An 18123-nucleotide genomic window follows, 5' to 3' on the forward strand; every position below is an offset into this window, starting at 1 on the left:
ACCGAGAGCAAAAGGGGTGGAAAAAGGGGAAGACCTTGGCCGAGTTTTCTCATGTAAAAAGTTGAGGAATCAAGTTTCCCCCTTGGAAAAACTTCTTCTTTTCCAAAGTCTGTGATTGGAAGAGTTTCAAAAACACAGATAAAAAGTGTACTATTGCTGTTGTCATATACATACACTATCAGGTCACATACTGCCTCATAGAGAAGCACTAGGAGAAAGAGGTCCCTCTTATAAGCTAACTCTCAAAAAGGAAAGCAACAGCGAGACAGAAGGGAGTGGAGGAAGCAAGAAAAACAAAACAAGGGATAATGTGAGCAAATGCACTTTGGCTTTGATTCATCTGAGAATGAGGACTAAGCCAGCAGCTTCCTGGGAAAAAAAGATGGGTTTCGAGGAGGGAGTTGAAAGAAGGTGCCATAGGTGGTTTTAGAGGGCATTTCAGGCATAATGGACAAGGAGGAGGAGAATGGGGCAGATCAAAGCTCAAATAACTTTGGAACAAACTTTGCATAACATAATACAAAGCAGTTCTGTACTTCAGTGCAGAGACACCTGTATGTCCCCTCTGGGCATGCTGGGATCACGTTACTGGCTTTGGCAGGCAGAATTCCACTTGCAGATATGGGAATAGGCATATATAACACTCACAAATTTAGAGAGGGCAGAGGAGTGGCCTAGAGCTTTGACAGCTGGTAAGAGCAGTGGTAATGCTAATTCTATCTTGATTGTATTCCTGAGATTTGGATCCAATTATTGGAGTATGCATGCTTGCTTCCTCCACCAACTTCTCCCAGGTCTAGCTCACCCCGCTTCTGCATTCTGGCATTCACTGTGAATAACATTAACCAGGCTTCTTGTTTAACTAGAACCAGAAACCAGAACTTAATGTTGGTTTAGGACCCTGATACAAGAAGAAACCTGTTTAGTGTTAACCACCATTAAGGTTGGAGTGAGAGAACGGAGCATGGATTGCATGTCTCCAGATTCCTTTGTATCAGCTGCAAATCTGGTCAGATCTGCCCATGTGCTTCCAGATCCTGGCTGGCTTTCCCAGAGGCTAACTGTGGTTAACAGAAATCATGATGGAGGTTCTTACTCCCCACATTCCCAAGGAGAGGTCCATAGCATCTGTACCACTGAAGCTTCCGAGTCCCATTGAAGGGAATTCCCACATAAAATGCTTGGCAGAGGTTACCAAGGCATGGATGACAGAGGCAAGACATACATTTTCTGTGTTGAGTGCAAAGGCCAAACAACGCATTCTATGGAAGATCCTTGATCAGATTTACCAACTTCTTCAAAGACATAGAAAAGCAGCCACATGGAGACCTGAACTGGATCAGGGTTGCAGTGCCATTTCTTCACTCAAAATTGCCCCCAGCCCCAGGAACTATGGGGATAATATGGGCAATTGTAACCCACTCCCTACATGGGGGTGGATGATTATCCTCTTTGGCCAAGATCCAGTGATGGCTCCTTTATTGCTGCTTTCAATTAAAAGATGAAGAAATACACAGATATCCCACACAACAAGTGGGATTGGTATGGAAAGTGTTAAAAGGTAAAGGTAAAGGTACCCCTGCCCGTACGGGCCAGTCTTGACAGACTCTGGGGTTGTGCGCCCATTTCACTTAAGAGGCCAGGGGCCAGCGCTGTCCGAAGACACTTCCGGGTCACGTGGCCAGCGTGACAAAGCTGCATCTGGCGAGCCAGCGCAGCACACGGAACGCCGTTTACCTTCCCGCTGGTAAGCGGTCCCTATTTATCTACTTGCACCCGGGAGTGCTTTCGAACTGCTAGGTTGGCAGGCGCTGGGACCGAACAACAGGAGCGCACCCCGCCACGGGGATTCGAACCGCCGACCTTTCGATCGGCAAGTCCTAGGCGCTGAGGCTTTAACCCACAGCGCCACCCGCGTCCCCATGGAAAGTGTTATACAAATGTTAATAGATAACTAAAGTGGTGTGTATGTCAATTTGCTGCCCTCTGGATGATACTGGACTACAGCTTGCATCATCCCTGACTACTGTCCAAGCTGGCTACAGCTGATGTGAATTAGAGTCCAGCAACATCTGGAGGCACCATATTGGCATTCTCATGGTAATATAGGACTACGAGCTGCTGCTTTACTTGCTATGCTTTAGTACTGTGATTTTAGCTGTGTTTAGTGTTTTTGTAGTAGCATGACAATGATTAATAACAAATGAACATATGATACCCATGGTTAAGGAATCAAGAGCTGGCTTGGTTAGGCTTGACAACAGCTGAATTAACTTCATTTAACATTAGTAAGGGTTAATAAGGGTTCCCCAGAATTATCTGCATTTAGCATTAAAGAAAGGTTTCCCTTGACTTAGGATCTGCAAGCTCCTTCGAACTGTTGTTTCAGATCTTAGTTAGGGGTGAAGTCTAGTTAACTGGGGTTAATGCTGGTGCTGATTAACTGCTTAACGGTGGTTAAGATGGCAGGGCGCGAATTTATTCCAGGGAAGGCAAAGAACTTGCAAAGAGCGAGTTTGTCCCTGAAGCTGGCTCCCAGTTCCTTAACCACTATTAAGAGGGAGCCCGTATTATTTCTATACAGGCCCATTGAGAGAGGTGTAACCATTGCATCATTTTCATAGTCAGCCATCATCTATTTAACAGGGAAACAGAGAAGGAAAACATTAAGGGAATCGAAAAAAGGCGGGGAAAGAAAAGCTGAAATGAAATGAAACCAGGGAAGTACAGTTCTTACAGTCCGTTGTGATTTCATAGGGGGAGTTGAGGCGTGCGTCTCCACAGGGCGAAGTGCTCACGTACAGATGGAACAGAATGTTCTCTTTTAGCCTGTAGCCTCCCTCTTTTAACCGCACGAAGATTGATCGCTCGCCGTCTTCTTGTCGTTTGCTAGGATCACAGAGAAAGGTTGCAGGTCATTTGTTACATTCCGAATCAGAACTAATTCTGCTCTCCCTATGGGATAGCTCGCAGGCTCTTTGTTGTATTTTCTTCCCTTATAATACCTTGTATCGCAGCATCTCTCTAGGTAATGCTTGTATGATCTCCACGGTGTCTGAGTTTAAAGGTCCAACAATTTAAAGCAGCCATACAATAAAATAAAATCAGAATCAAAATATGTTAACAGAATATTGTCATTATTTATCAATGCAAAGAATAATAATGAAATAATTGGTTTTGTATCCAGAAAAGGATCAAAGAAAGAAGAGTCAAAAGCTGGGTGTGTTTCAACTCTCTCTTTGGCAGCAACAAAAAGAGAGTGACTGGTGCCAGTACTATTATATAGTGAAGTTTCTAAATATTCAGTGCTTTACTGTGTTTTTAATATTTTGTTGGGAGCTGCCAAGAGTGACTGGGGCAACCTAATCAGATGGGTGGCATATAAATAATAAAATGATCATTTTACTTAACAGTTGCTGGAAAAAAAGAGTCTTTTTTCAATAAAATGATGGGGAATAGCAAATGAATTCTCCCTTTTTGTTTATATTTGGTGAGTAATACTATCATTAAGAGAACCGCTAACTATTATTTTATAACTGGAAAGCTGCAATCCTATACGCAGGTGGTAAGGCTCATTCAACTACTTTGTATTGCTATGAGCTTGTTCCAAATTGTATTGCTTAATGGATTTTTTGTTTTGTTTTGTTTTTATTTACCGTATATGCTACTGTGTTTTTGATAGTATAGTGATTGTAATGTTTGTTAACTTTTAATGCTGTCGTTATTGTGAGGCACTTTGATCTCAATGCTTGTTGCTGGAAAATCGGAATTCAAATATTAAAATCAAATCAATTCATACAGCAGTTTATTCCATGTCCCTGTTCATTTCCTCATTATATTTGCATTATGTAAAAGCCACTTCCAGAAAATGAATGGAATCTGGTACATGTTTAACACTCATTTCTGTGTTATTTGATTCCAGAAAAATAAATAAACCATGGGAGTTAAGGTAAGGCTACCAGATTCTTTTCAATGAATCCGGGGACACTTTTCAACTTCAATGGATTTTGTATGGGGACTGATTTGCAAATCCAGGGACTGTCCCCGGGAAATGGGGACATCTGGTAACCTTAAGTTAAGGGGTGAAATTTGAGGCAATATATTTACATACGGTTCTTTCCTGCTGTTTTCAAGGGGGAATCATGTGGGAATAGAATCACTCTTATGTGAAAAGGGCCAGGGAGTATCATTATTGTCCAATGATATTGTCAAAGTTCATTGGTATGAATGAACTTTAGTGTGACATGCTGGAATATTGGTCAAATAGCCACAGTTCCGTACTGTAGTGTGAAAGGAACATTAGAAAATGGAAAAGGAGCACTAGCATTATAATTAGAAAAACAAAAGCACTATTCTCTACCTCAGAATGCAACCTTAAAGGTAAAGGTAAAGCGACCCCTGACCATTAGGTCCAGTTGTGACCGACTCTGGGGTTGCGGCGCTCATCTCGCTTTATTGGCTGAGGGAGCCGGTGTACAGCTTCCGGGTCATGTGGCCAGCATGACTAAGCTGCTTCTGGTGAACCAGGAAACGCTGTTCACCTTCCCACTGGAGCGGTACCTATTTATCTACTTGCACTTTGACGTGCTTTCGAACTGCTAGGTTGACAGGAGCAGGGACCGAGCAAAGGGAGCTCACCCCGTCATGGGGATTCGAACCGCTGACCTTCTGATCAGCAAGTCCTAGGCTCTGTGTTTTAACCCACAGCGCAGTAAACATACACAGGATTGTTGCTGTGTATGTTTACTGCTGCCACGTGATTTCTGTTCTCATCCTGAAGTAAAGTTCTTAACCTGAGGTACTACTTCCGGGTTAGCGGAGTGTATAACCTGAAGTGTTTGTAACATGAGGTACCACTGTATGGTAATTCCACCCCCCCCCCGGAAACCTTTCTTACTTTCTACACTCTCTCTTTTTATTTATTTTTTAAGACCAGATGATTATGCAGGAATAGCTGGTAAATCTATTTCTCCTTCTACATGGGCTGAGACCCTAACACACCTATTCAAAGCAAAATAAAGACTCAGCCCACCTTTCACAAGTTTATAGCACACCCAACATACATTCAAAGCACAATCCTTCCCCCAAAAGATTGCTGGGAGCTGTAGTTTCCCTCCTCGTAGAGCTATGATTTCCAGTACCCTTAACCAACCACAGCTCCCAGGATTCTTTGTGAAAAGACGCATGCTTCAAAAGTACACAGGGCAAGCTTTAAATATCTGGTGCAGATCTACCTTGTGGTGCACATTTATTTTCCAGCAGGTGTAGGGATACTCTCTAGCATGTGAAGTGGACTTCAGGTTTATAGGTCTGATTAACAGGAATTTTGCCTGTCTGTCTAGGACAGGCATCCCCAAACTCGGCCCTCCAGATGTTTTGGGACTACAACTCCCATCATCCCTGACCACTGATCCTGTTAGCTAGGGATGATGGGAGTTGTAGTTCCAAAACATCTGGAGGGCTGAGTTTGCCTATGCCTGGTCTGGGAGGTTTTTTCTCACACTGATACATTTCACCCACATTCTCTTTTTCCCCAGGTTGGTTGCTCTTTTCCTTCTAACTCTGAATGCATCTCTCTCTCTCTCTCTTCCACAAGCACAATCAACAACCCTCAGCAGCGCCTTGTGTTTGCTTTCGACTAGCCTGCCTTCCAGCCCGAGCCTCTACCTCCTCCACAGCCTGCCTGCTGTTAAAACCGTTTGGCTGTCACTCTTCCATGCTTTGCTTGTTTTGTCGGTTTTTGATGCTACGATGCGTTTTCTGTCGAGTGAAATTTACAGGCACATTACCCTGCTTGACAGGAACGCTGAGCCACTGGGATCTCCTGAGGAGAGGGTGGACGCCTGCAGCTCTCTCATTTGCCTGCCACCTTCTGTGAAATCTCCCAACCACTTTAATTGCATTATCACCCTGCCACAAAACCCCCAGAACAATCGAGTACCTGAAAAATCCTGCCACTCAGGAGCTTTAAAGCAAAAATCCTCCCCCCTTCCTCATTTGGATGGAATGGCAAAGCAGAATCAACTGGGAACTGAGGGGGACCATGAAAGTGTCACACGTTGCCCTGTATTATTAGGCTAAGCTGTGCTATTGAGATAACCTGGTGGTATTTAACAGCAGGGATGGAGAGGTAAGTTTTTAAGGACTCAGTTCCGTAGGAGTATAGTTACTTATCTTCCTGGATAAAATGGAGCGATGGCACAGCTTCCTTCTTGTAGTATTTCCTCCCACCCACTGTTTACTCCTAAAAGGTGAAAATAAAGAAAACCTTGCTTTGTCAACTGATGCTAAAGTCTTGGGCAAAACCACTCAGAACCCCTGAACATGTTAACTCATGTCAATGGGCAGAGATGGCCTAGTGTTCATTGCTGTGTTTCATTTTGTCAACATCCTTCAGTCCTGTATACTTGAAGGAGTGTCTCCAATCCCGTCGTTCAGCCTGGACACCAAAATTCAGCTCTGAGGGCCTTCTGGCAGTTCCCTCACTGCGAGAAATAAGGTTACAGGGAACCAGGCAGAGGGCCTTCTCGGTAGTGGCGCCTGCCCTGTGGAACACCCACCCATCAGATGTCAAAGAAATAAACAACTATCTGACTTTTAGAAGACATCTGAAGGCAGCCCTGTTTAGGGAAGTTTTTAATGTTTGATGTTTTACTCTGCTTAATGTTTTAATTTGTTGGAAGCTGCCCAGAGTGGCTGGGGAGACCCAGTCAGATGGGTGGCATATAAATAATAAATTGTTGTTAAAATAAGACAGATGCCTCCCCCATTTTCGTGCCTAGTCTTTAGAATAGTCACTTACACATTGCTCAAAAAGAGGAAACGTGTCACCAAAAGTGAGCACACATTTGCATAATATTTACATAAATTAATATAGGTATGTTTCCTTAGATATGTATGAAAGCAGTGGTATACTCAATTTGCCTCTGAATCTGAAGGTGGTCTCCATATATTTATCTGAAAACCATGAATGCTTGGGGCCACAAATGACTCTGTCTTGCGGCAGTGAGTTCCATAAATTAATTGTGCTTATTTTGAAAATACTGCATGAAGAGAAATGAGAAGGATGTGGGCAAGAGGAATGGGAGGGACAGCCTTGAGACACTTTTGCCATCCTTTCACTATGAGTAGAAATTCTGCTCAACTTTACTCTGAAACATGCCCCACTATTTTTGAGCTAAACCCGAAAGACCTGATCAACATCATGTGTGAACAAGGCATAAAAAGGATTACCGTGTTGTGGAAGGGAAGGGAACTTAGCTTTGCAGTCATTTCAACTCAGAAGGTACTGGGGGTAGGCAGCATTTGTGTGTGTGTGTGTGTGTGTGTGTGTGTGTGTGTAGTTCAATAGAGCAGAGGCATCGGCTCCTGGTTAAATTGAGTGTGTGTGAGAGAGAGCCATCTGTAGAAGTTGTTGTGAACAGGGTTTTGTGTTGCTCTGAGAATTCGCTACACAAAAGGAATGTATCATCGATCCAAATAACATAATAACGTAACCGAATGTGCTGTGGAGATAGATCAATACGGAGCTTAAGATACAGTGATTGCACTTCTGTCTTCAGGGACTAGGATGCCATTCTTAACACAAAGCAAGCACAGGGACTACTAAGCAGAGAAAACATAATAATTTAATGTACACCCAAAAATGAAAAAATAAAATAAAATGCAGAGACTATAAGAGACAGTGTCAGTTACGGCCGATCTCTTTCTGGTTCTCGCTTTTACTCTCTTTCTTTCAAGTTATGACCACTTGCTCTGTTACTGACATGCCACATTTCATCAATGCCCAGATGGAACAGAGATGCAAAAAAGAAAAACACCACAATTACTGAATTTTTCACATACAGTGGTACCTCGGGTTACATACGCTTCAGGTTACATACGCTTCAGGTTACAGACTCCGCTAACCCAGAAATAGTGCCTCGGGTTAAGAACTTTGCTTCAGGATGAGAACAGAAATCGTGTGGCGGCAGCAGGAGGCCCCATTAGCTAAAGTGGTGCTTCAGGTTAAGAACAGTTTCAGGTTAAGAACGGACCTCCGGAACGAATTAAGTATGTAACCAGAGGTACCACTGTATTTACAGGTACAGCCCAACATGGACTCCTCCCCGTTTGCAGAGTGAAGAGCTTCTTTCACAAAACCCAGGGATTAATTTGAACTTTTGGCTCCCCAGGAAGCTTCCTCACAAGGGAGTGTGGCCCTCAGGCTGAAAGAAGTTATCTACCTCTTGCCCAGAGGTTTTCCCGTGACTGTGATATAAATAACCAATGTACATAACTAGCTGCATTCAAGCATTTAATATCACATAGTTTGGCCCTTAGATTCAGGGTGAGCCAAACCGGCTGAAGGGCCAAACTACATAGGGAAAGGCATTCATGACCGAGCGACGTCTAGGAAAAGCTAATTCTCCCTTTGTTTCCAGCCCTGTGATGTTTGTTGTCAGACAGAGGGAGCACTACGGTATCCTGTTTGGATTCCAGGGTGACTGTCTGCTTCACGCACCAACGGGCAGCTCTTTTAAGACCCAACAAACGTATTAATGATCAACAGTATACAAGAGAGCGTGTTCATCGTAAATAACCTTCCCCAGGATGACTCAGCAGCCGCGAAGGAGGAAAATGCCCGTAATGAGAAGACGGCTAGTCTTTCATTCGCTGGTCATTTACTGCTATTATCAGGCCTGTGTTTAAAGCATTCATCAAACACAACCAAGAGGCTTCGTGAAACACGGCTTTGTGATTAAAATCTAATAGCTGCTGGAAGAAAATAGGCTGGCATAAAGTGTCTCTCGACTAAATCCGACTCCCTGTGTAGAGTTATTTGGCTGCATGTCAACAACCTGGAAACATATACATACGACGCTGGCCCAATACCTTTTGGCACCTGAGGCGAGCCACAAAATTCCCCCTACCACCACCGCCAGGGAGGAAGATGGGAGTGAAGATCTACAGATGGAACAGAAGGGGAATAAAGATCATATTGGAAATGGTTGAAGTGGGAATCAAAGGCCGCCACTGGGTGGGGGAAAGGGCCCCATTCTGAATCACACCTGGCAGGTGCAGAAGCCAGGAGACCCCAGAGGGAAGCCCCACCATTTCTTCCCTAGAGGTGGGAGGAGACCAACAGCACCTCATAGAATCAGGAGGCGCTGTCGAGGAGGTACCAAGAAGTGCACTGCAGCCATCACTACTACTACATGTCCTAAACCCCTAGCCTACCTGGCGGCAAGTCAGTAGGTCAAGCCCCCAGTCCAGGGTCAGTCCACGTGTCCAAAGTCCAAACTGGAGCACAGCCCCGCAGAGATGCTGGAGCATCAAAGCTGAGGTCCATCAACACGGGCAGTTGAGCAAACTCAGCTCTGCTGACCTTCTGTACTTTGTGTGCTGATTGCAACATCTGGACTTGATGAAGCAGGTGACTCTCACCTGCTCCTAGCCTCTTCCCAGAGCTAGCCAGCCCCACCTGGCCAGCTAGGGAGCTGGGCTGTGGGCCCTTCCCTGCCTCAGCTTACTGGAGCGCCTACTCTCATTGCTCCCTATGCCTCAGAGTCCACCCTCTGGCTCTGGCGATGGGTCCTACTGCTCTGGTTCCTGCGCACTGACCGCAATCCCCTCATCATCCTCTGTCACCCTGTGAGTACTTCCTACGTCAACCTCTCCTTCCCCATCCCCAACTTGCCCTGGTGTGTCCCAGTCTCAGCTACACCCCTCAGTGGGGTCCTTTTCTTCCTCTTCCTCCTCCCCATAGTCCTGCCAGTTCATGACATCATGCCACATTGGCAGTGTCTGATACATATATGTATAGAATACTTTTCCTTTCCTGGTTTTAGCTCCCCCAGCCTTTATTCACTTGGCAGGCAAACATATACTCATTTTTTCATTCTATTTTGTTCTCTGCATAAATATCAGATGGTTGTCATTTCTTGGACATTACCGTATTTTTCGCTCTATAAGACGCACCAGACCATAAGACGCACCTAGTTTTTGGAGGAGGAAAACAAGAAAAAAATATTCTGAATCCCAGAAGCCAGAACAGCAAGAGGGATCACTGCACAGCGAAAGCAGCGATCCCTCTTGCTGTTCTGGCTTCTGGGATAGCTGCGCAGCCTGCATTCGCTCCATACGACGCACACACATTTCCCCTTTTTAGGAGGGGAAAAGTGAGTCTTATAGAGCAAAAATATGGTATTTTAATTGCTGTGAGATTGCATTGAACTCTGTTAATTATTTGCTGAGTTTGTTGGGTTTTGCCTATTTTATGCTTTTTTGGGGATGATATTATTATTATTATTATTATTATTATTATTATTATTATTATTTCGAGAGAAACGTTCACCAATCTTCAGTGTCACTGATTTATTGCGAGCCTCTTTAAGCTCGACGCTCTTGCTGGAGAAGCGGAGTACAAATACTAAATCGAAACCGAACCACTCAAGCGCAGTTTTACCTCAGGTGAAGCTCCAACTGCGAGTAAAGGAAGTGAAGGAAGGCCCTCCGCGCCACAATCTCTGCGTGGCAGTCGTTGACCACGAGCCCTTGGTCGTTAAGGTATTCTCCATTTATGCACTTGGTACCCGATGTCAGCACAATAACCTGAGCCTGCCGGACATCCAAACCTGCAGGGAGGCAAAATAAATAAATAACAAAAAACAACCACACACACACACACACAACCCCACACTGCACCACACCACACTGGCGGTTTTTTAAAGAATCACCTGGCAGCGTTAACACTCGTAATTGCTCGAGTACTTAAAGACCACGCTTTCATGTGGCAGTGGAGACAGCTCTAATAGGGTGATTACACGGCTCCTGGAATATGCAGCCATCTCGCATCTCGACACTACTGGAATAATGTGGGATCCCATTTCAGTCCGGACTGCTAATTCCTAGATAAAAGCCAGCCAGGAAGTTTACTTGTTGAAATCAATAACTACATCGCAAGAGGTGTACATCCCTGTAAGGAGGTAATAAAAGAATCTCTTGCAGTACTGATAAATAGTAGCCTGCTGGCTTTAGGGTGGTTTTTTTTTTTTTTATGATGGCAACATACATCCCTTGTAATGTGAGCTTTCATTTCTGTGCCACTGGAAGCACTAAATAAAAAGTAAGGGAGTTTTAGAGCTGCTCTTCTTTAGAAGTTGTACAGAAAACACAGGCCTTCCTTGTTGTCCGGGTCTCTGTTTTGTCAGCTGCTATTGAAGTGTTAGTTGTTCACCCAGATAGAGGTGCATGCAGAATAAAATCTGAGGCTGGATCTCCTCCGGCTCTCAAGCTCTACCCTTCTACGCTCAGTTTACTTGCCCTTTAATAAGCTCCATTGTTTGTTTGGTTATTTTAAATAACTTCAATTCCTGGCCTTTGTCCTCAGTCCTCAGGCAGGTTACATCTGACCCTCCAAGTGTCCCTGTTTTCCAGGGACAGTTCCGGATTTACAGAAGCTGTCCCATTTTCTGATTTGATCCCAGAATGCACTGCTTTCCCTTAGGAAATCCCTATTTTCATCAGAGAAATGTTGGAGGGTATGGTAGGACACCCCTATTTTCACTGGAGAATTCTTGGAGGGTATGGAGTTATGAGGCCCACGAGCCAAGGAGATAAGCAACTATTCAACCTTTAGAAGACATCTGAAGGCAGACCTGTATAGTAATACCTCTGTGAACGTCCGCCTTGTCTAGCATCCATCCCAGCGAATGTACGCGGCAAACCCGGAAGTACTGGTACGGGTTACTTCCGGGTTTGCCACTCACGCATGCGCAGAAGCACAAACCTCTCTGCACACGTGCACAGACACGCCGCTTTGCCCTGCATCCTTTTCGGCTCATGGTTGGGGCTCCGGAACGGATTCTGGACGCAAAACAAAGTACAACTGTATAGGGAAGTTTTTGGTTTTTTAATGTTTTATTATGTTTTTATATGTGTGCTGGAATCTGCCTTGAGTGTTTGAAGCAACCCAGTTAGATGGGTGGGGTATAAATAATAAAATTATTATAAATATTATTATGGAACAGGACATCCCTATTTTCATCGGATAAATGTTGGAGGGTATGTTACAACAGTAAATATATGAGTGATTTGGAGAAAGGGAAAGGAGGAAGCATCAAGGGGAGAGGACCAGTGGAGCAAATTTATCCTGTCCTCTACTGAGTCTTGGCAACCCAGATGGTTATTGGCTCATTATATATAATGTGGGGCCTGACGCCACCTTTCATATCTGCACTGAAACCACGGGCCATTAGACCACGAACCACAGCATTAATGAGTGACTGCAGTGATTAACAACAGCTCATCGTCAGCATACTTTTGAAGGAATCGTGCAGAACGGAAAATGCTCGTAGCAATAGGACATAAATTCAGAAGCACATCTGCAAGGAAACTAGTGTTTCCATCTGTAGAGAGATAAAAGCATTCTTCCTCCTAGCGTAAAACATTATCCTTTCTTTTATTTATTTGGAAACCTAGCTAGTTCTGATTCCTTAAGGCTCCAGGTAGGTTTCAACACTGCAGGGGTGGGGGGAGCGAGTTCAGCCGTCAGTTATAAATCAAGCTATGAGAAACATTAACCAAACAGCTAAATCATTCCAAGTAACAGACTGTAGTGGTGACCTCCAAAAACTAGCTCAGGCCAAGATGATCTTAAAAGAGGATCAGGCTGTAGCATTCTTCGAATAAAAGGAATTCCACGGTTGCAGGGCAGGCACTAAGAACGTCACACTTAATGTGTCTGTCCCAATATGAAGCATATTGCCATATTTATTCATTAGATTTATGTCTTGCTTTTTCAGATGGTTTGCAGCATTTTACAGTTTTTCTTTTAACCTCCCGTGTTCCTCATCATGGGGCTCATGCCTCCAAGCCCTCACCAACTCTTATAACTCGATCCCTCCGCTACCATTTTTATTGATCCGTAGAATTGTAGCGTTGGAAGGGACTTTGAGAGTCATCCAGTCCGACCCGCTGCAATGCAGGAATCTCAGATAAGCATCCATGGCAGATGGCCATCCAACCTCCAAGGAAGGAGAGTCCACCACTTTCCAAGAGAGTCTGTTCCACTGAACAGTTCTTACTGCCAATTTAGTCAGAATCTCCATTCTTTTAACTTGAATCCACTGGTTCTGGTCCTACCCTCCACAGCAGGAGGAAACAAGCTTGCTCTCTCTTCCATGTGACTGCCCTTGAGATATTTGAAGAAGGAGAAGAAGAGTTTGGACTTGATATCCCGCCTTTCACTCCCCTTAAGGAGTCTCAAAGCAGCTAACAATCTCCTTTTCCCTTCTTCCCCCACAACAAACACTCTGTGAGGTGAGTGAGGCTGAGAGACTTCAGAGAAGTGTGACTGGCCCAAGGTCAACCAGCAGCTGCATGTGGAGGAGCGGGGAAGCGAACCCGGTTCACCAGATTACGAGTATCTCCTCTCCATCTCCTCTTGCCCAACTCCCTCAACCACTCCTCATAAGGCTTGGTTTCCAGACCCTTGATCATTTTGGTCACCTTCCTCTGCATACTTTTTGTAATCCATTAGATAAAATCCATTATCCTCATAATCAGAATCTGAAACCAGGGTTTCAGGTAGATTTGTAGGCTCTGGGTGTGAAGGAATCTGGGCAATGTTAACCACGTAAGAGTTTATTTTTGGTAGTGCATCACTCATATATGATTGCTTCTGTATCTACGTGTGGTAGAGGTCTGTGGCTACTCTCAATCCCAGGTCCCTGATAGAATCATCTGCTTGCTACATGTGCACATGGCAGTTATTGGTATACACTTAAAATGTTTCACATGTATAGGTAAAAAAACAATAATCTGGAAAGACGCATGATCCAAGACGCATGATCCAACATGATCCAAACTGTTGATTTGTAAATAGCAGAAACATTCAGAGTTGATTTTTAGTGTAATAACAATTGTTGTTGTTTTTTGTTTTTTCCCCTGGCCGACCAAATGAAGAATGCTACAGTCACTCTAAGTAATTAAATAACCATTAAAAAGAATTAATCATAACACACATGCACACACACTTGCAGTTTACTGTTTTTATCCTGCTTTAACCCAATTTTTGCAAAGCCTTTATTATAAGACTCACTGACCCTAGAATCACACAATTTAAAATAAATCGGGAGAACTGAACTTCATCCTTTGTTATAACCTTAACACCTGATACATCTGTCTGACAAAGTCTTCTGAATATATTTCTTTCCCCTTCAAATCACTGCATGAAATAAAGCCTTACACCTTCTGGGGATGATGGGGGGAGTGGGGAAAGACTGGATGAAATTAGATATAAAGGGTGAACAATTTATAAATGGAGGGTTTTAATATTGGGCTAAACCCTTATAATAGTTTTCAATTTGAAAAGGAAATGAAGCAAGGTAGTAGGGGAGAATAAGGAGGAAGAGTTGCTTTGTCAGCCATGTGCTGGTGAAGGGGTAATTTAAAGTGGGGAGAAGGGACATAAAAACCCAGTTTGCATGTAATGCTAAGCCAAACCATGACATATCACTGACGCTGGAGTGCCAGGTGCAAATTAATGTCTGGGAGTGAGCAAAATACAGTTGAGGAACAGTGTTCCTCTAGCTCAGGGGTCAGCAACCTTTTTCAGCAGGGGGCCGGTCCACTGTCCCTCAGACCTTGTGGGGAGGCTGGACTATATTTTGAAGAAAAAAAAAAATGAACGAATTCCTATGCCCCACAAATAACCCAGAGATGCATTTTAAATAAAAGGACACATTCTACTCATGTAAAAACACGCTGATTCCTGGGCCGTCTGTGGGCCGGATTTAGAAGGCGATTGGGCCGGATCCGGCCCCGGGGCCTCAGTTTGCCTACCCACGCTCTAGCTCATGTTCAGTCCAGAAATTTGTTTTCAGTACCAGAAGTGAGTTTCCTGTCTCATGAAAATCCCCTCCTGGTCTCCCCCTCAAGATTTCTTCATCTCAGCCACTTAATTTAGAAGGTGAAGATTTAGAAGGAGGCTGTTTTGTTGTGGTCATGGTGGTTAAACGACTGGGAGTCAGAAATCTTGGTGATCTACTCAGTACTTTTTCGGGGGGGGGGGTGTTACGCAGGGGTACGCATACCTCTAAACATTTTGTGAATCTAAGTTTGGCCTCATTGAGGGGCAGTATTTCAAGATGAGTAGGAAAGTGATAGTACCTCTAAACATTTGTTTTTAGGAAAAAAGCACTGGATCTACGGCAAATCACCCAGAGATCTATCAGTAGATGCAAATCTACCTTCTTCCCACTCTGGGGTCAAGTTAAATTGCTGGGGGGGGGGGGATGGAGAAGTAAGAGGGGACCTTCCAGAAGATAAATAAACTAAAAGAGGCAAGGTCTTACCGGGATCATTTAGATTCTTGATAACTTATATATACAACTGGAAGCAAAACCCCAGCATCTAAGACACCAGTGTCTTTGCCAGCACTGCTATCTGGGATTTTAAAACTCAGGAGTGGCTCACCTGTGGCTCTCTATATGTTGTTGGACTACAACTCCCATCATCCCATTGGTCATGCTGGCTGGCTAGGGCTGATGGGAGCTAAACATATGGGGGACCACAGATAACTGGAATACTGAAAGTAGGATGCATAAAAAGTATGTTCTTGATAATGGTCAGTTATGGACTTTCCCCTTATTGTTTTGGGGGGCAGTTATGATCTCAAATATGTGGAGTGGCTAATCAGGCTGGGCTCTAAGCCTCAGCTTTCAAGGAACCATTTCCCATACGATGACAACTGGTTGTTAAAGCAATCCTAAGATCTGCTGAAGCTGAAAATCACTTTGAGGGTTAAGTTCCTTTTTCTTTAGGCATTTGGCCTCAACTGAACCCTTCCTTAAAACCCTAATCGGTCTCTAATACACTAGCGAATAGTTTTGTAAATTGCAAATGTTTTCTGTTACTTGTAACACAGCTTTGCAAATAGACTCTTATCAGCAATGCAAATGATTTCAGCCTTGTAAATAACCCATTATCAGCAATGCAAATGTTATCAGTCCCATGTAACCTAATTTGCTCTCTCTCTGAAAGATGAAATTTTGCTACCTACTTGTTCTGCCTGATTGAGAGATCCATGAAACAAGGAAGCTCATGTGCCCCGGGAAAAATATATAAATAAATGTATGTATGCAACGAACTACAGTACACCTTCATTAAACCAAATATTTTTGTTGGACCTTTCTGCTAGGATGGGTAAGGGAACTCCCAGTTTCTTCTCTGGACGGGATGGGGCTTTGGGGCAAATTGACAGAAATCTGAAATGGCAGAATTAAGTTAGCCACCCAATCCTATTTGTGTCTCCATGTGACAGCCCTTTAGATATTTGAAGATGGCTACCATATGAAGATGGCTAGCATGGGGACTGACGTGAGCTGTAGTTACCAAAACATCTGCCGGGCATCAGGTTGGGGAAGACAGGTCTGTTTCCCCCCCATTTTCCCCTTCCTCTAATGGTGATGACTGACGTGAACAAGTTGTTCGGTAAAAAGAGAGAGCGGGAAATAATGAGAGATTAAAGTCATCCTTGTGAATTATTCATGAGGTACAATTTCATGTAATTTTCAGTGCTGGTTCATATCTAGCTGGTAGGCAATAATTTGCTATTCTTTTTTGTTTGTTTTCCATTTAACAAATCAATCAAACGTGTGTGTGTGTGTGTGTGTGTGTGTGTGTTTTCTAATCACGCTGAACTTCCAGCCCCACTCTTGATTATTTTATTCATTTTATTGTTTCTGGAATAGGGCTCAACTGAACTTTTCTCAAAGCCAAGGTAGTCTCATTGCAGGCTATATCTGTGCCGTTTTTTCCTATAGTGACTTTATGGTCTTCATTAGACCATCCTCTGCCAAGGATATTGAAAAAAGAGAAAGGGGTGCTATATTGGGGTATGCGGGAGAAAACGGACCTCTCCCAGTTAATGTTATTGAATCCAGTTGGCAAACATCACTTTCTACATCAGCATGCTTAGAATGGCAGTCTAAGGCCCAACTGCCCCAACCACTATGAAACCCGTCCATAATGCCATTACCCTTTGGTAAAGGTAAAGGGACCCCTGACCATTAGGTCCAGTCGTGGCCAACTCTGGTGTTGTGGCGCTCATCTCGCTTTATTGGCCGAGGGAGCCGGCGTACTGCTTCCGGGTCATGTGGCCAGCATGACTAAGCCGTTTCTGGCGAACCAGAGCAGCACATGGAAATGTCATTTACCTTCCCACTGGAGCTGTACCTATTTATCTACATGCACTCTGATGTGCTTTCGAACTGCTAGGTTGGCAGGAGCTGGGACCGAGCAACGGGAGCTCACACCGTCGCGGGGATTCGAACCGCCGACCTTCTGATCGGCAAGTCCTAGCCTCTGTGGTTTAACCCACAGTGCCACCCATGTCCGTTATGCTTATTTTCGTGGCACTCTCTTTGAAGTGAACCCAAACCATCACATCCCACTTCTGTCGGCATTTTACATTGCCACCAACTCATCTGCCCAGAACTCCAGGAACCTGTCTTTTAAAATTGCAGTTGCCACCCTAGATTCCACTAAATCAACATCCATCTTAAGAAAGTCACTATTTTGCATTAGGTGACATTCCACCAGACATTCCAGGCTTTCTTTTGTGATGTGCTTTTCCATAGCAACCGCATATCCTCTGCTGAGGATATGAAAGAAAGAGAAAGGCCTGCTGCTTTGGGCGGTGTGTGCAGAAAAAAACTTTCAGATGGAAGATCCATGTGAAGTTTGACAGCCAGCCCTCCCTCTCCTCCCTCCAGCTGCATCCTGGGAGGAGTTGAGCAGGTGACAGGAAGAGTTGGGCACCAGCAGCTCAGCTGCTTCCTGGAGTATGCCAGTGCTGGTTATGGCTTGTGCCATCCATGCAGGGTAGTGGCAAGGGGCAGGAAGTGTGAGCGGAGAGTGGAATTGCCAGGGTGGCATGGAGGCAGCAGGGTGGGGGAATTGAAAAGGATGTTCAAAATAACTTTCGTAAAAAAACCCCCAGAAAAAGAAGAGTTTGGATTTGATATCCCGCTTTATCACTACCCTAAGGAGTCTCAAAGCGGCTAACATTCTTCTTTCCCATCCTCCCCCACAACAAACACTCTGTGAGGTGAGTGGGGCTGAGAGACTTCAGAGAAG

The 18123-nt window shown here is 44.3% G+C and overlaps 1 protein-coding gene across 3 annotated transcripts in view; it reads right to left on the reverse strand.

Moving 5' to 3' along the window:
- Positions 1–18123, reverse strand: part of ADARB2 (adenosine deaminase RNA specific B2 (inactive)) — a 362541-nt gene that overhangs the window by 37296 nt on the left and 307122 nt on the right. For all 3 annotated transcript variants that reach the window (XM_077936765.1, XM_028750756.2, XM_028750754.2), the window contains 2 exons: positions 10448–10616; positions 2738–2889 (listed from right to left, as the gene is read on the reverse strand). In XM_077936765.1, the coding sequence (XP_077792891.1) occupies positions 2738–2889; positions 10448–10616 (321 nt within the window). The remainder of the gene's footprint in view (positions 1–2737; positions 2890–10447; positions 10617–18123) is intronic.

The sequence above is a fragment of the Podarcis muralis genome, chromosome 12 (assembly GCF_964188315.1).
Source record: "Podarcis muralis chromosome 12, rPodMur119.hap1.1, whole genome shotgun sequence".
In the NCBI taxonomy this organism is placed as follows: Eukaryota; Metazoa; Chordata; class Lepidosauria; order Squamata; family Lacertidae; genus Podarcis; species Podarcis muralis.